Source organism: Opisthorchis viverrini (genome assembly GCF_000715545.1).
Source record: "Opisthorchis viverrini unplaced genomic scaffold opera_v5_1, whole genome shotgun sequence".
In the NCBI taxonomy this organism is placed as follows: domain Eukaryota; kingdom Metazoa; phylum Platyhelminthes; class Trematoda; order Opisthorchiida; family Opisthorchiidae; genus Opisthorchis; species Opisthorchis viverrini.
The window spans coordinates 3289209-3307996 of NW_008751657.1; the positions used below are offsets into that span (position 1 = coordinate 3289209).

Here is an 18788-nt window from a genome sequence, read left to right on the forward strand (position 1 = left end):
CCCGCCGCAAACTGCCCCTACCCTCCCCCCCCCCCCCCCAGATCATCGGCGAACGAAGCTGTGGCAGTTACAACCACTGTACGACCAGTACGCGGTTCTTACAGCTGACAATGATGATGATGACCGTTCTCTCAGTTTTGTGGACTGTCTTGTTTAAGCCAACGAATCAGGTTTCTATGTGACCAGGTATCGTAGACTGACTCAATTCGGATTTCTTTTCGTGCCGTCATTTGAACACAGAACGAAATGCTGTAAGATCATTGCTAAAAAGAGCTGAACTAGTAGGTTTGGACAAGATTTTCAAAGCAATAAGGTCAATTATGTCAGGAATAGACTCTATCTCCAGTGGCTTAATGCAGGAGCCCCCAGTCGAAGGAATACAGAACCAGCTTAAATCTTCAATATGCCCAAGTTGTTTTAGAAACGTGTTTGCGAACAATTTTCTAGATAGAATCTCAACTGGCAAGTAGTTATAAATATGGCTAGAATATTGCACACCCAAGTGCAAAGACGCCGTCTAAAGTTTTCCATACGCCATTTCAGTTGCATCGATCAGTTGGCATTGGTCGGAGACGGCGGATTTGCTACCGAGCCAACATCAGTGATTCACGTAACTTTTCTGGTGACGTAATGTAGTAGCGACCGCTTTGGCCCTGTGAGTAAACTGACCATTGCGAACAGTGAAGCCGATTTTATCCAGGACTGCATTCGCAAGTGTGTTTTTCCTTAATTCTATTAGAATACCCTGCGTAGGCGTCACATCCCACCCGAAGGAATACCCCTGAAATGCCATCCGCTCAGCCACGTCGACGTTTTGCAGACGATATATATAAGAGAGGTGATACTAAAAAGATGAAGGAACAAATAACGGACTCCTTAAAACGACCATTTTACCGAGTCTCAGTAGGAAAATCTGCTGCCAACAGGGACGCTCGTTCTCCTCTCATATACGGGATCCCAATGACTAACGAGGAAGACTGTCCACTGTATCCCATCCTTGATATAAGAAGTTCCATTAACCATGCAACTGCTAGCTGGCTGACGGGTAGCATGTCCGGATTCATTTGTGTATCCACAATTACAACGATATGTCGGAAGTCCCTTATTTGCCCTTATATACCTTACTTTGTATGAAACGCTTGATTTTACCTTCAATTTTATCATCCAAGTGAAAACTACTATAGTGACCCCGGTCTTGGATTTCGAAGAACTAATTCTACGATGTACACTTAATATGCACTTTGTGTTCAGTGACCCTATCTTTGGAAAAATAGATGGAACAGCAATGGGCTGTCTGCTTGGTACCAATTCAAATATTTGCATCAGTAAAATTGGTCCTGTAATCAAACAACTTCCGCCTTACAGATGCCACTTTGATGATACGTCACCTTTGAATAAACTGTTACCTCGCGGGAGCCAATTCGCCGGTATTTCAGTCCACAGAGCAGTCCAATTTACTGAAGAGGGAAGAATCAGCGACAGGTTTCAGTCTTTAAAATTGCATTAAATCGGAGACCAGAGGGTACTGTAGAGACGATCTACAGAAAGCCAATGTGGTCGGATCAGAAAACCTCCACACTTTGATGGAAAACTACTGAGTTCTAATTAACTAGGATCGGTCAGTTCACTGAGGCCTGAAATGGCACGCGAATCGGCGCTGCACTGTAGTATGTCCCATATAATGTTTCATACGTCTTGCAGCATAAGCGTGCGGGATGAATCCACCCCGCACATTAGTTGATCAGATTGATGACGGTGGTTCAAAACCCGGTATGGCTGTATGCGGCAATCTCAAATTCTGGTGGTGCGTTCTTTGATGGCCGAAGGGGTTAGAGCGCAGTTTTACCGATAGGAAGGTTCATGGTTCGAACCCTATCTCTGCCTCTCGACTTCCCCTCTCTAGGCTTCAGAAACCTGGCAATATCCCAGCCTTCGTACTCCCTTCGGATGGCATGGCAGGTAGGCAACGAAAGGTTGCCACAGCTAAACGGTTTAATTATATTCTTTGATGGATGCCATTTCACATCCCGTCGGTGCCGTGTCATCCTTCAACTAAATCTCGGATCCACAAGTCGGTACAGAAGTATTACCGACTACTCAATGCCGAAACGAGTTTCGACTGATTGAATAAGCAACATTGGGCGAAAATGGTTATAGTCTCATTGTGTGGCTAACCAGCCGATTCAGTGTGCATGAAGATGAATACTGTAAGGCGTGTTGAGAGCCTTGAAACACGACTCTTACGCGGCAAACTTCAAGAAAGAACAGGGATTTTAGCTATCTCAAGACAGACCAGTTACATCTTGTTCTCTCTTCAAGTGTGTACTGAACCCACTGCTATCAGAAACTGGAAACCAGAACCGTGTGAACAGACCATACCGATCATACTGTTGGCGCTTGCTTGGTGTGCCACCAGCTATCAAAATGGCGGTGGTGAAAACTCCTGCCCTGTTCCATTTACGTGCTACTGTCCGTAGTATACAACCGTAGAGATGAAATACATCCGTGCAATGGTTCATTCCTCTGTGCTTTCTTCATATGTTGAGAAAGTTAAACAAAGGATTGTAAGCCAACTATACACAAACAGCTCCGATACAAGCTGACCATCAAAATCGATCGCGTCGCTCACTCTCCAGAGAAGCACACTGGAAAGGACTGTATGACTAATCCATGATCCACCAAGATTAGCTAGTAAGATCGGATGGTTCTGGTTTAATCCATATCCTTAGTCTCACATTTTCGGTTAATCAGATGCCCTCTCCCGGCGTAGGGTGTAAACGAGCCAAGGGAGATCAGCAAAGTATGAAGGCCATTACCAGGAAACTCAGCTGCGTATATCATTGCCGTCTCCCTGGATGGGGACCCCAGGACGTGACACACCAATGGTTGGAGACGTTGTCAAACATGGCCCAGTCACGCTCCCAATGGCGCTCGCGCATCCAAGCTATTGCGTTCAATGCATTACCCTCTTCTCGATCCCCCAACCCTGTATTTATGCATCAATTATATCAGCTCCCGCCTCCAATGCGTAGCTATCTACCCTACCTCCTCAAATCACCAATCAGTGAATGAAACTGTGGCACCTGTAGCCGCTCTACAAGAATGCGGTTCTTACAGATGACGATGATCTCCGTGCCTTTTCAGTCCTCTTTGCAAACCACTTCAGATATACTGCAGAGAGAAGACACTGTGGAGTGTCCGGACTAATCAATTGTGATCGTCATCCAACAATTGTAGTTTTCGTCAATTCGCTTATTAGATGCCCACTATTCCTTTTGGAGTTCTTACAGGTATTTAGCACATCTCGCCACACTCATTTTGTGTAGGATCTATGGGTTTTCACTGGCGAGTGCTCAGTGTAACCAGCTGGTAACGCACGATAACATGCCTGTGATGGAGCAACAGCGACGGCAGATGGGTCAGAAAATAGAACAACGAGCATGGATTTCGCTTCTGATCAGGAAATCAAGAGAAAACTTAGTGTCGATTAACAGTGGGTTGTCTAGCTGAGATAAAACAACGTGCTAAAAAAAGAGGACGAAAAATAAGATTGTTGTCTGGAGAAAAAGCGCCACAAAAAGAAAGTGAAGTCGGATTGTACGAAACAAGTGCAAAGTCAAAGGAATAAATAAATATCAGAATGTCTCGCGAATCTTGGAAGTTGGTCCCATCACCAGAAAGTCCAGCCACCAGTTTTGTTGTGACCACTTTGGCGTACCTGGATATTGTACCCAGCCTGAGCTAATTGTTGAGCTGCATTTGGAACGTAACCTGGAGGGGGTGGCTGAAAATTCAAAAGCACAAAGTAAATCTGGTTAGAAATCAAGCTCTGACTGTAATTCACAAAAAAGTTAAGCTCTAGTGTGAACACAGTATTGCCTAGGTTACACTACAAGCCATGATTGAAAAAAACAAACTCGTCGATTTCCCCTGCTAACCAGACGTACAATTACGTTGAAAGAATAATATCACAAAGAAGTCATGTTCCAATAAAACAAGAGGCAGCACGTCAAGGAATCTTGCTGCAAAGCTTGACTGGTTTTCAAAGTCAAGCGGAGTTTGTCACTGAGGGGAATTTTGTTACCTGAGGTCGCATAAATAGTCTTTGGTTGTATGGGCGTGATATACTACTCATAAGGTGGCTGAAAGCTCTTCGACAACCTTCCGTAGTGTGTCACGTCTGCACAATGTATTGCGATACTAACTGGAAAATGAGAAAGCCTGGGGCAGCATTTTCAGTTGAATAAGAACATCTGCCGTGAAAACAGAATTGGTACACAGGTGAGTGTACTTCACTAGTCTGGTTCATTGGCTAACCTGCGCCATTCATTCACAAACACTTCGCCACCAGTTAATTCAACATCATCAGTGCGTTGCTGTATAGCGGCGTGGAGTGCACAACAACTAATGCACTAATGATGCTAACTCGTTTGGTGTTTAAATCTTGGCAACCAAATTGCCTAGCTCAACGAACAGACTAAAAACCGATAACCGGAATCGCGAAAATAATGTAAACTGCCCTGTGATTTAGGGACGCATTGATCACATCTTCAAGCTCCGTCAAGTCCGCACGTATGAAGATCAAGAGGTGGATACATAAACCATTCACAGTGCAAACCAGTCATGCAAATCAAAGAAAGCATAAAGCTTGGTATTGTGCTAGGTTGTGTGCAGAGGAATAATAGTAAAGGTGTGTTATATCTGACTGCTGTCCCCAATCCAGCGCCTAGTACCAGAAAAAACTCGCCGACAAGGAACAAAACAGCTTTAATGTGAACAAGCGAGTAAGCGTGCGAAAATGCAACGGTCTCGCGCTATATATTTAGGGGGCACTGTCTGACCTTGATCCAAGGCTGTCTCGCACTATCTGTCTTTGATCCAAGGCTGCCTCGCGCTATATTTTGAAGGGCACTGTCTTACCTCGATTCAAGGCTGTCTGATCGGGGTTTAGTGGAGTTAGAGGGCCTCAGAAGGTTTCGGATATTCTTGGATAATCTCCAGGAATCTGACCTTCCTGACAAGGTGCACTTGGGTTGGCGCTCAAATCGCTGAGCTGATCCGGGTTCAGTAGGTCTATACGCAACGGCATAAGTCACATTCACCATATTAGTTGTTTGAACTGTTTGCAAAAGATTCCTTATAATACCGGCCGTGTACAGAGTACAACGATTTACGGAAGTACACATGATCTAAGCTACCCATCCCTCATGATACTCAGTTGATTCCTCTGTCCCCATTGACTCTTCCGACCACTATTACTCGCTTCCACTTAAATTCAGCGATCCTCAAAAAGCATCTTCCTTCCACGGTGCTATTGGCGCTCCCACCTGCTGACTTGGACGGCATTCGACAGCGCTGACTATCGTCCATGGAACTGCTGAATCTCCCAAGTTCTACAGCTTTTGCTGGGTATACCACAAGCGTCCATAATGAAGCGTAAAAAGTAAAATCATTTAGTCGTAGCACTCTTTCGGTACCTAGTTGCCATGTCAACGGAAGGAGGCACGAAAGCTTAGATGCAGCGAAGTTATCCGAACACAAACAGGAGCAGTCGAGATGCTGAGGTTGAGTTCGAACCACGGACCTTCCAGTACCTAGGCCGGCGCCTTAGTCACTTAACTATCTCAAGCCTATCCTTGGTGACAGAACGCCAGTGAACCACTTGTTAATGGTGCAACTCCCTCCCATTCTAGTGTATTTTCCTCAAGCACATCTTTGTGTCGAAATAAGAGCCGATGGCGTCCCTCATTCAAACAGTTGTTCCAGGCAATTGCCGTAATATCATCATCAACAAGACCGCAAGGATGTTCACCGGTTGTGGGGCCAATCAGTTCAACAGACGCACCGCAAACTTATATTTCTGAAACCCCGTAAAAGCAGTCGGAGTTTCTGGTCTCCCTCATATCATGCGGCTCCTGATTTCAATGGACTGCTCATCTTTGGAATCCTCCTACACCATATCCTGCTTTCCAAATTCCCAAAATTTTTAAAACTACAGCTAAATTTCATCCGTACAAAACTCCTAAATGCTCCACAGCTGTCCTGTACTCATATGCTATTTGTTTCCCACGCGTTAGTGTTTTTCAGATTTGGGAGAGTTTGAGTTTTGAACTCATTTGATATGCATCAATCAAGGATTTTTCGAGTCCTACCATGTTTTGCACTTCAATTTTGTGAGTGATGAAATAACAAACAAGAAGGGAACACAGTAAATACCATACGTTTTGTCACTAGATGGACTGGACTGCATCGTTCACCCTCATAGAACAAGTGTAGGATCCAACATCCCAGTGGCATGTCCGCGAAAGTAGCAGTGTTAAGAAATGGTGCTTGGAAATGGCAAAATGGGCTCCGTTTCCTTCCAAATGAAGTACGTGTGGGAACAGAGGGTACCCACGTAACGTGTCGCAGCGCATCTAGCATGACTTTGGGTTGTGATGCCTGGGTACTGCATGGTGAACATGAATATACTATTCAGCATTCAGTATTGGTCACTGAAGGGTGTGAGATGGCTCAGTGGTTAGAGTGCGAATTTGTTGACCGGAAGTTCCGCGGTTGCAACCCGATTTCTGCATCCCAGCTTCCCCTGTCTAAGTTTGATCAACCTGGCCGTATCCCAGCCCTCGCGCTTCCTTCCGGTGGTATGGCAGTTAGGCATCGAAAGGGTGTTACAGCTAAAAGATTATTATTATTACTGATCACTGAAGCACCCTAAACTCGTCGTGCGTGCATTTAAAAAACAACATGTATACTATTCCACTGTACTTAGCCCACTGCCTCTCACCTGCTAGATTACTTCGGCTACATCAGTCACTCTGGTTAAATCAGGTGCCTTGTACTATGATTAATTACCTCGTTTTGCGTGTTTTCTATTGCAAACGACTATGGGTCCATGAAAAGCATACTCGTGTTCAATCATGTGAGCTGTAACATTGACATATTTAAGAACCACTTCATCAATGACGAAGGGCGACATTCCTACACCTGTTGATACACAATATCAAGCAACACTTTACGGTGTTTTCAACGGCCCAACTTCACTCTGAATCATACTTACCGAGAAGTTGAGTGCGTAAAAGCCGTCAAGCCTACAAGCCAACACAATCGTATCATGTTCTATGAGGTTTCCGGTCACAGCAAAAAAGTGGGAGTTTCATGGCTTCCAGTTTGACGGCAAACACTTCAATCTGACATTAGTATAACAAATTTGGTTCAGTGTGTTGTCCACTAGGGGTAGGACGCACGTGGCGAGAGAGCTCAGTGGTTGGTGTGCGAGTTTACTGACCGAAAGGTCCGTAATTCCAAACCGGCCTCTGCTTTGCGACTTCCCCTGTCTAAACTTGGGTAGCCTGTATCCAAGCCCTCATGCTTCCTTTACGTGGCATGGCAGCTAAGCACGGAAAGGGTGTTACAGGTGAACGATTATTTTTTATTATTTATTTTGTAGTTGGGATGTGGAATGCAGCGTTATTTGGTACAGTGCTCCCTCTACTTCTCTGTAATAACTCTGTAATGCGATCATGAAAATATGAAAATATAAGTAGTGAATCCCTCTCTGACTGGACCACTGGCGAACTACAACTGAATTCCTCCTGCATTCCGAACGCCGTAATAGGGAGAGACCACTGCATAGCAACGTATGCAAACGTGTACATACGGACGTAACTCACTTCCCAATGACCTTTTGTCGAAGTCCTACCTATTGACTAAATTAGTACGAAAGGCGGTAAGTGTGCTACAGTGAAATATTCAACATTGCTCAATAGATAATCGATCCGTTTAAAATTATGTGCCATGATAAAGTCCATCCTTTTCATAGGGGTTGTACAGAAGCAACAGATAGGAAGACCTGAAGGTCAAGTGCTTTTCGTTCGTTTGCCCTCGACATTCCTCCAAATTATTTTCGTGATTGACTCAATTTCCTCCATAAACTTTACCCGAGTTATTTCCTCTACTTTACTGTTTATCATCGATGTTCGAATTATGTGACAACCTGAATCGCAATACGCGTTTTATGGTCAAAAGTGAAAGAAAACCTCATGCCGGTTTTAAGTAAATGAAGGCTAGTTGGGACACCTATAAAAGGCTTGGAAAGTTCTACACAAAACCCTCGTTCCGCACTAAATAAAAGTAGAGGTTACACATCCATTTGAGGGTACCGAATTCCCCTTAGCTTACTTATCTTATACGTGCAATTAGGTTATATCCCTATTTTACGAAACTCTGAAATCCGACGGAGTTCGCTCGTGAAAGTGGATGTTGAGGATTGGTCAAATTCTCTTGTGCCTACAACGACAAGAAAATGAAACTAATCACTGGATAGATATTTTTACGCTAGCCTGACTGAATTGCTATATCCAAAACTTAAAATGTAGAAGCAGATGTTTTTTATCCCAAATAATAGAATGCACATCACGTGTCCAGAAGAATGAAACAAATTATGGAGAGAGAGCCCGTCGTGTTTCTTCACTACCCTGTACCTCAGCAACCATGTGCTTATGTGCCATCTTCACATGGAAAAAATAAAGTTCGACTATGTACTACGTGTTTGTAGTCCTATGACGGAACTCTTTGCATCCCTCGCTTCTTTCTAAGATTCAGAACTGCGTTACCTGCCTCCGAGGCCAATACGACCGGTTACCCAAGCCAAGATCGGTCGCATTGACTGATGACACCGGTCTAAACTGGGATCGAACCGGTCAAATAGTAGTCTGGCTGAATGCCAGAGCTGTGCATTTGGTGGGTATGACCGGAAAATATAAAGACAACGCACGCGGATTATTAGGCCGCGAAAAATAAGGAGGTTTGCATACCGAATGGTATAGAGGAGAAAGTGGACTCTGGATGACGTGCAATAAAATGTCATTCTTTTTTAAATTTAGCAGTGAGCTGACATTTGGTTTCGCGACCTAGATGCAAAATACAGACCCAGATAGGATAATGGAAGACATAAACAAATTTTCAGAAAAATTTGGCGTTTCGATCGCTGTTTTTTATTTCAAGCTGAACATATGAAAGACTACCCGAAGGACCAATCAAATATGGGGTGTTCTTTCCTATAGGGAAACTAATAGCGAATCAACACAGCTATTTCTGGTTAGGAGTTTAGAGGACACAGTGAAAACAAACATACTGGTAGATGCAGGCAATTTGTATTGCATCATCGGTACCAAGGCCAATAACCGCAATGTTGGGGGAAAAGTAGCTGCTTTCATTGGTAGTGCAGAATTCCGTTTTTAATGCCCAACGGTCAAACACGCTCAATGAGACCATAGTTCCCAATTCATACTTCCTTCAGATGCTTTCGCTGGATTGATTTCACTGGTCATCACGTCAACAACTTCACTCTTCACTTCATTTGCCTTCAAACCTTCGTGAAAATTCTTCGCGAGAGTTTGATGGAACTGGATTTCCCGTAATAGCATGCAAACTTTGCAAATTAGTAGTGCGTTATGGCTTCACGGCAAAGAGACTTGGACCGAATTCAGACTTCCCAACCATGAGGCTTTTTTCCTCACTAGAACCTATCCATTGGGTGTTAAGAAAATCAGCCACTGATAAAAAGGCCTCATGTGGACCAGAGTATTCGGATCCGGTAGTGTCTTGAATATTAGCATCCATTTAAACTCAAAGCCCAACTGATTCGATCGGGACGCCGGCGATTTCCAACTCTACGCTAAACTCCAAAGCCTCAGCTTGGTCATCAGCGCCAATTATTATACTCGGAACTAGTCCAACACCGATTCTCCACTATCATGCGATCGCAGTTCAGTTGAATAATTTTTGTATAGGGAAGACAATTAGTTTTATCCGATCACATGCATCCTGAGGTGTCTACACGGCCACAGACTTGTTCAGGCAACAAGAGCCTAGTGACACCGATTAACAGCTATACGCTGCAATGTCTATAGCCAAGAACAAGGAGGATCACGAGAACCACATTCTGCAAGACCAGCCAGACTGATAACATTCGGAATTCCCGACATTGTTTCCATACCCTTCTCCAGACCGAAGCTTGACTACCTCTCTGGACGAGCCGCACAGAAAATAACACTTTCCTCATAAGACGATGATTCATCATGAATTCATCCTAGCTTTTAGTGCTGGACACATTTTTCGACTAGTCTCCGCTGGACGACTTAACACTCGTTCTCTGATTGTCTCGTTATGATTCATTGGCGTCAGCCTACATGAGCTATGGTTCTGAGACAACAGTTGTCGAAGATAACACCATTCCACTGCTCGCGGAGGCAACATCTTAAAACAAAAGAGCCCGCACTGTAGCCTGACATGTCCTTCGAGATGAAGAATATGCAGTCCCATGTATCTCAATTAACAAGCGCGACCTGGGCCTTGGAGACTCATGCATTTGCCTCATCTATCGCGCTACAATCGGAGCTACCACAGCTTCCAAGATAAGTAAAACGCTCCACAACTTCGAGTACCTTCCCTTGGATTGTAAGTGGTGTGTTTAGTGACTGCCTGTCCAAGAGCGTGAACATGCACTGTTCATGCACAGCGCATGCCGAGTGACATGATAACCTTGGTCAGTTCATCAAAAAATGGCGCGCCCTCTTTTCCTGATCAAAGGCATGATTTCAAGTAGACGAGGTTTGTGTCGGCAGCTGTGTAAAATTCCCGGCGTTCGTCTTATTACCTCCTTGATAGCGAAACTGAATGAAATGGAGATAACGGACATCCCTGAGTGACACCACTTTTTGTGGGAAGGCCTTTGGAGAGCTCCACATATACTCTCACACATCCACAAGTTATAGAATACAAAAAACCTATTACATTCACAAACTTCCGGGGCGTTCCCTGCTGGGAAATGTTGAAGATAACAGATGAGTGAACAGAATGAATTGTTTAAATATCCCTATGGTTTTAAAAGGAACGCAGTGACGAACATTAATGTTTTCGGGATCTCGTCATCAGGCCAGTACATACCTCATGGTTACGGAGCGAAAAACGAAATACGCAGCGAAGATTGGTTAGTGAAATGCAAAACGTGGAGACACGAACGAGTGGTTGTTTGCGCCCCCATGTCGCATCTAGTTGGATGCTGTAAGACAGTATAGAGGGCCGTTGAGTGACTTGCCCGGCTGTTCGCGTCACACGACCAAGGCAGACTCAGCGTTCGTACGAAATGTTTTTGACAGCACAGTACCGGGTTTCGCAGGCGTATAGTGATGGCCTCTGGAAGTATCAACATTATGAGAAGTTTACACATTTGATGCTGTTCTGGTATCTGACGGAGTGTGAAAATGCGGTCAACTCAAAACCCACCCAGCCGAGTTCCCGTTTGCTGTTCTCAAATCAACGCTGTACTGGCGACGAAGGAAAAGTAAAGCTAAAAACCTCATCACGACCAAAGTCAAGCTGATCCCATGTTCACTTCGGGACCCTTCTTTGAAGATATGCACTATTAACGATTTGCCACATTTACTTGGGACAGTGTGGTTTTCCCAAATATGAAAAGACAAATCAGACAAAAGATGACTGAGAACCTCATCCACCCTTTCAATAACCCAGATGGGAGTTCATCCGGCCCAATAGTCCGGTGACGTTTTAGAGAAGATTCGCAGCCATGAATCTTCGAAGAGGAGCGAGGTTCATTCTCACGGCCCAGGATTCTGATATAGTTCCAGAATTTAGCGCAATAAAAGCAGGTGGTCACGAGAGTTGCTCAAATTGTTAGGCCTAGCGATAGAAGCGTGCTGTTTATTGGGGGTGATCGAGGCAGTTCGACCCCTGATGCTATTGTTCACAAACAGTTTTCGAGGACCCGGTGTACGGATTAAATGGAATAAACCTCATGCAGTCCTTGCATTCTTTGCTTCCTACGGTTCCTTAACCTTGTGCCTGCCAGATTTCACGGCCGGTACTCACACCAATTTCCGCTCGACCTCTGATCTTTGGATGGGTTTAAGTGTTCAGGGACATTTTACCGAGATTCGAGTAATGTTACCGCTCTGCTTGACATCCAGTGTCAAAAGCTGACTGTACCGTGCCTAGTGTAAACCTTCCGAGAATTGCGAAGCATATTCTAGCGGAAACTAATATCGTGTTGGAATGCATGAAAAGCGGTCCAGATGATGGTTTTGATCAAGTCGTCTGACTTCGGGATGTACGATCCCTCAAGATGATAAGCGGATGTCCGCCGCTTGCAGTCTTGTAAGATAAAGACAAAATCTACTCCTGACAAATGCATAACGAGAAGCCCCACGTGTTCCGAAAGAAGAGACAGTCGGTTGTTGGGCTGCGCTATGGAGTAAATGGGTCATGTTGTTTGCACGCTAGTAGAGGGTATCACGTAGCCAGACGAAAGAAGAGACAGTCGGTTGTTGGTCTGCGCTATGAGTAAATGGGTCATGTTGTTTGCACGCTAGTAGAGGGCATCACGTAGCCAGACGATTTCGGTCATTGCGGTAGCCTACAGTGAGCCCTCTCCAAAAGCGGACGTTAATCATACCGAGTTTAATCCAAACCAATGACTCAGTTGAGTCTCAGGTGATTTCCATTCAAATCCTCAGAAACCACACCGATATCCATGCCTTAAGCCCATTGTGAGAAGGCGCCCAAAATCTCATGAAAACTCCTTTTATGCTGTCAGAACCGCGTTATACTGGAACCTAATAAGACAAGGTAAACAACCGAATCATGTCAATAATCATTCAGACATGACACCCTTTCGCTACCTAGTTGCTACGTTACCTGAAGGAAGCAGGGGGCCAAGACACTAGCACGTTGCCTAAGCTCGGGTTGGGTTCGAACCACGGACCTTCAGGTCAGTAACACAGCGCTTTAACCACTGAGTCATGCCCAGCTATGACAAACAAGCAACCAGCGACTGTTTATTTATAGGATTTAGAAATCGATATTAGCGGTAACCCACTCCAACATGGACCCTTCTGCCCAATGACGCAGAACGATACAGACCCTTGAACCTCTACCAGCTGCCCTTCGGCCACTGCAGTTGCGTAAACCGAGGCGAAAGGAGAGTAACGGGAAAGTTAGTTAAACGATTGTGTCAAGCGAGTCCAGTTTGCGAGCAACAGCAGTATGCTGTTGTATATTGTTCCTTGAAGTGCGAAGATTAAAGACAATCTGATGAACCGGGTCCGAAATCGTTCAGCTGTAACATCCTTTCGGTGCCTAGCTGCCATGCCACCCGGAAGCACAAGGGCTGGGGTACTGCCAAGTTGCCCAAGCCTGGAAAACAGTAGTCGAGACGCAGAAGTCAGGTTCAAACTACACACCTTCCGACCAGTGAATTCGCGCTCTAACCACTGAGTCATCTCGCCCCCTGAATCGGGTGCCGAAACTTGAAGATCAATTTCAAGAGATCTGAGATTGTCAGCGTCGACTGACGCGTAGACTCCGCGAATAAGATTCATGCTGGACGTTTACGACGGTAAGTCATAACAGAGTATTATTAGTGGGGTGAGGAAGGGAAGAAAAGTGTGTGAAAGAGAACAGAGATGCACCATCAGTACTCGTTTGGTTTATCCGCCTTGCTGAATACAGCAACTAAGGTGACCCGGATGAAAACCGCGTGACGACCAAGGTAACATTAGATTATTTCTGGTTGTGGGGATTACGATTTTACAGGGACAAGAGGATGATTGTCGGGCACAACAAAAGTATTTTCCCGAAAACCAGACTATAAGATAGCGATGTTTAATGTAGATGGTCAGGAGACTATATTGCTGGTGGCCAGCCTGAGTGATATCCTCACTCAATATGGCTCAATGGGTCACGAAGGCGCACGTCACATCGTCACAAAGTCCAGACGTTTGGTGACAGAACGCAACTGATAGCCAAAGTAAGTGAACGAAAGCGAGAAACGGCGGGGCAGGAATACACAGGTACATATACTTTAAACCAATTATAAATGACTCAAGCTAAACTAGGAAATTCAACGTCAGACTCGACATGGTGTGTGCCAGTCGGAACTTGGTTAAATGGCGAAGAAAAAATCTATCTTTTACACAGAATTACTAAGGCTTTTAAAGAGCGAGATAATTTTTTTCGCACTAACACTGGCGGATACCAGTAGCCAGACATTCGATTATAACAATGGACTTCATAGAGGAAGTCATTCAGTCGAGGTCCAAAGGGTTATTTGATCGATTCCCTCGAAACCTAAAACATCGACGTGCGAGGACCATGGAGGCGGATGGACAAAAACCAAATAAAGTTACTCGTTTATCACATTTCTATTTTGCGCTCATCTCCTTATCCATCGACCATGCCACATGTTATCATAAGCATGACACTTTCTAATTAGATACCGCATTTGGTTATCGTTCAGATGCCGTGAAATCTAATAGTGAAACCGAGCACTACCAGACACAGCTGGTTTGGTGGTATATACGCCTCGATGACTTTAAGGCCGCAACTGTTGACGACACCCGACTGCCACCAGCTTTGAAAAACTTGGGAAAAGGTATCAGAGCTGTGCTACAAAATTTTTTTGATTTGCAACCTTTAGCTGACCGTAGCCGCTGTAGGCAAGCGTAACGTTCCACCCATATTTGCCGATAGCTACCAGTGGCGTGTTTACTGGGAGTTACGGATGCCTGGACAAACCGAATGTTTTATGTACGAAGTATTTCAGGTACAATAAGTCAGAAAGTGATGACAATATAAGTGGCCATTTTTTTCGAACATGAGCGCAGCAAACATTTCAGAGATTGTAGCTACCCTTTCGCCACGTACATGATTGTACAGGTCACCGCCACTCGCCGGATCACGAGATTTATTTTTTTTTCCTTGCACTCACAAATCACGCTACAATCGTGACTAACTTGACTACACAGCTCACAGTCAAGCCCTTCATCCCAAGACCTCGTTTTTTCCCTAATAGTACAAACCACGATACACATCCGATATCGACTGTCTACCGTCTGATACGGTAGCAAAGTCATGTGCTGACACCCACACACACGCAAACGTCCTACAAATGGGATGCCAGCACAGCAACACGACACAACTCAACAGAGCTTCGCACGTCGCCCAGCTCGGAGCAGAGCCACTCAGGACTTTACGGCGCTTCACTCACGGATATCCAGGACTACGTGCGGCTGTTACAACAGCGAAGAAGACAGGAAACTTGCATCCGGATTTACAACAGGATTTATCAAACTGTACCTGCAAAACGATAAGTCCCTTGTTTGCATATATATCTATTGTAATAATTTTACTCAACAAGCGGACATTGTTAATGCTCCCCGTTCTCTCGTTCGTATAACTAGTTTTCGGATTCCGTTAGAGCATTAACAAGATCAGCTTAGCCCTTCCATGTGGAAACGTCCTAATGGACACAGGACGGCAAAGTATGAAGGTCAGTTTCATCAGACACTTAAGTAAGTGACCGTCATTCCTCCTATGAATCCATGGATGAACCACAGAAATCGGTAGACAGAAAAAAAACTACTCCCGATTGGTTAGTATAGACCCTCCATCACATCGACAGCCACAATTGAAACGACCTCAATCTGCACACTAACAAGAGTAGCAATGACTGGTCATCTCTCCATTAACACTGGTTACGAGGAAACAATTTCTTCACCATCTCCAAATGCTAAAAACTGAATCACTATGTTATAAGCCCAACTGGGCAGCCAAGGTTACATGGAAAAACGCAGTGACATCGGAGAACTAACTGGAATTGTGGGCGGGCACTGTGGTGAGAAACGCGCGCCTCCGTCAAATTGGCAGCCTTGAACAGGAACCGGACCATGACCAATAGGTTGGGACAATGGGTAAGGAACTGTTCCGACGTTTGTGTATGTCATTGCAGGCTGGGTTGGATACGGCCGAACATATTGCGCTGGGTACTGCAGGGGGGGTCGCGGTGGGGCTTGGGGATAGGCAGCTGAGTAGCCTTGTGGGCTATAGGGCGGAGGTGGATCACACGGTGGTTCTACAAATGAATGAGATCAACCCAAAAATATGCAGACTTACGCATGAGCGACAGTGATTCAAATGGCACAAGAACGGCACAGAATTATCCCGAAAATATTCGAGTGACGGAGCAAGACCCGATTACTGAAACACAGAAGAAAGTGTGCTGTTATTGGTTTCTCCCCGCAGTTTTAAGCAAATGCTATGACAAAACTAATTGTCGTAAGAGAAAAGATCAGTCGGGAAGGAAGGCAAAGGACGAATGGTACATAATCATAATCACGACCATCGAAAGCATGACATCACTGTTCAACATCGATGCCTCGCTACCGTACCGCTATGATTTATTTGAAAGCCTTATGGTGAAGAAAAGAATAAAGGTGGACGGGGAAGGGACTCAGTGTTAGCTTACTACCAAGGCGCTTACACCTCCAGATACTCATTCGGCCAATCCGGATAGAAACTGAACAATAACGCCACTAACATCGGTTGGCAGCCACAACTTGTAGTGTCTCTAATCAGGCACAGTGAAGGTCACATGGTCCCCATCCGGGAAGGCGAGTAGCACCGACAGCACCCAAGCGTTTCGTGATCTCCTTCATACTTCTCTGCCAAGTCAAGGGTTGGCCACCTCTCTGTTTACGCCACTCTGAGTTGGGCATGGAGAACAGCACTCTCTTCGGCAAACGATGGTTCAGCTACGCAACACATGTCCCAACCAACGCAGCTTCTGGTGCTGGGCACATTCTCCAGTGGAAGTACCCGTTGCACAACCGAAAATTCGCTTTCTAATTGCCTCGTTACGGATTCTCCGTATTTGAATAAGGCAATCAAATTCTCAGCCATAAGTGTACCACAGGCAAATTGGGTCGAGCACCGGGAAGCGGAAGAGTGTGGGACATATAGCCGTCCTTGGTCAGTTCAGGAACTGGGTAGCTAAGTACTGAGGGCAGTAGCTTTGACACGAAAAAAAATCGTTCAGCTCCAGCTAGCCTAGCTGCCATGCCACACGAAGGAAACACGAGGGCTGGGATACTGCCAGGCCGCCCAAGCCTAGACAGGGGAAGTCGAGAGGCACACGTGTACCATTGAAGAAAGGAAAGCAACCGTTCAGCTGTAACACCCTTTCAGAGCCTAAATGCCATACTAGAAAGCTCTGCCACTTGAAGGAAGCACAAGGTTTGGGATATCGCCAGGTCGCCCAAGCTTAGAGAAGTCGACATGCAGAGATCGGGTTTGAACCACGGACCTTCCGGTCAGTAAGCTCACCATCTAAACAATGATCCATCCCACCCTCATACGACCTACTGATCTCGACGATATCCAGTATTCAATTAGTTGAGTCAGATGACTCGAACAAACACTTGAAAGCTGAGATCATAGATTCTTTAACCCAATCCCATTCAACCTTACTCATCCGCATGACAGTTCATTTCCAGTAGCTTCCTAGGCAGATCAACTCGATATCCTTGAGCTACTGTCGAAATTGATGACCTGAGTTGCTCTGCTTCGACAACCGGAATCAGACGGAAGGTGAAGTGATAACCGGGCCCGCACGATGGTATGACCAGAGTCAACCTGCCTACTCCATAAGGAACAACAATCTGCAACTGATGGCGACCTAGTCCGAGTTCAAGCCCATCTTGTGGTTAGTGGCCTCCAAATAATTCGACGTGGGTGTTCATGCAGAAGGTTTGCACTGATCTGGAACAGATGGTCAGCACACAACGTAAGAAATTGCTCCCTACTGTCCATACGTTGAGCCTTAACTCCAACTCAACCATCTAATTGTGCTTCTTTCGAACTTAATTGGCCAATTTTGGCATTAATATCACCAGCTAATATCATTATATCCGTTCTGCCTGCTAACCGAAGCAATCACAACAGATCTCGATAAAACCCGTCCTTCTTAAAATCAGAACTGCAGCCCGTCAGGGGAGAGCTGACATGACAAATTAACACCGTTTAATACATCAACAGGCGTTGATCTTAGCTTGAACAGAAAACCGCACAGCGCAAAGCCGACTGTAGATGGAATCCAGTCAAGTAAAGCACTTTCAACCTGGGGGCTGAGTGTAACCCCCACATCGTAGACAACACGAGTCACTACGTCACGGACTGATACACAGGATCAAGGCTATTGCCCAAGTTTCCCGGGTCGGTTTTGTTCCTCTCGGTAAGTGGCTGTCGTTCACCTGAAAGGCACAAGTGAAAAAAGGGTGTAGCACTGCTCTTCATGTTCTCAGCGCGGAGCAGTATGCTCGCCAGCGCGAGGATTCGCATGAATAAGTGTCTAATAGTGCTTTAAACTGGGTTCTAGAAGGAGCGTGAACAAACGTCGGAGGAAGGTTATTCCACGCACCTACTACCCGAAATGAGAGAAAAATTTTTCCAATGAATGTGTGTGCTTTGAGCTTGAAAATTTTCTTACTATGTCCCCGCCGTGTGTTTGCTGGGTCAACGGTAAAAAACCTGTTTGCCAAGCTTTGTTCAAACAGGGCATAAGTAAGAATTAGGTCCCCTGGGAGGCAACGGTACTCCAGGGGAAAGAGATCGAGCATCGCGAGACGCGTTTCGCAGTCCACGGATTTGAGGCCGACAACCATTCTCGTGGCAGCTTGCTGGACACGTTCAATGAGGATGACGTCTTTCGTGCGTCCTGAGTAGACAACTTGGTTGGCGTATTCCAGGAGCGGTCTGACGTAGGCCCCATAGAGTATTTTGAAGTCCATGCGAGTAATACGGGAGAAGGTGCGTCGGATCATCCGTGAAATGGCGAATGCCTTTGGGCCGATTTCTCATGGTGCAGTGAGAAAGACAAGTTTGAAGAGACCCAGATACCCAAATCCTTTTTGGCATCTATCCTCATGATGTTTCCT

The 18788-nt window shown here is 45.4% G+C and overlaps 1 protein-coding gene across 1 annotated transcript in view; it reads right to left on the reverse strand.

The window, feature by feature from the left end:
- T265_00049 (hypothetical protein) overlaps positions 1–18641 on the reverse strand; it is a gene marked incomplete at both ends in the record, with an annotated part of 114508 nt that extends 95867 nt beyond the window's left edge. The window contains 3 exons of the mRNA XM_009163706.1: positions 3719–3784; positions 15669–15928; positions 18341–18641. Of these exons, the coding sequence (XP_009161970.1) occupies positions 3719–3784; positions 15669–15928; positions 18341–18641 (627 nt within the window). The remainder of the gene's footprint in view (positions 1–3718; positions 3785–15668; positions 15929–18340) is intronic.
- Positions 18642–18788: the final 147 nt, after the last annotated feature.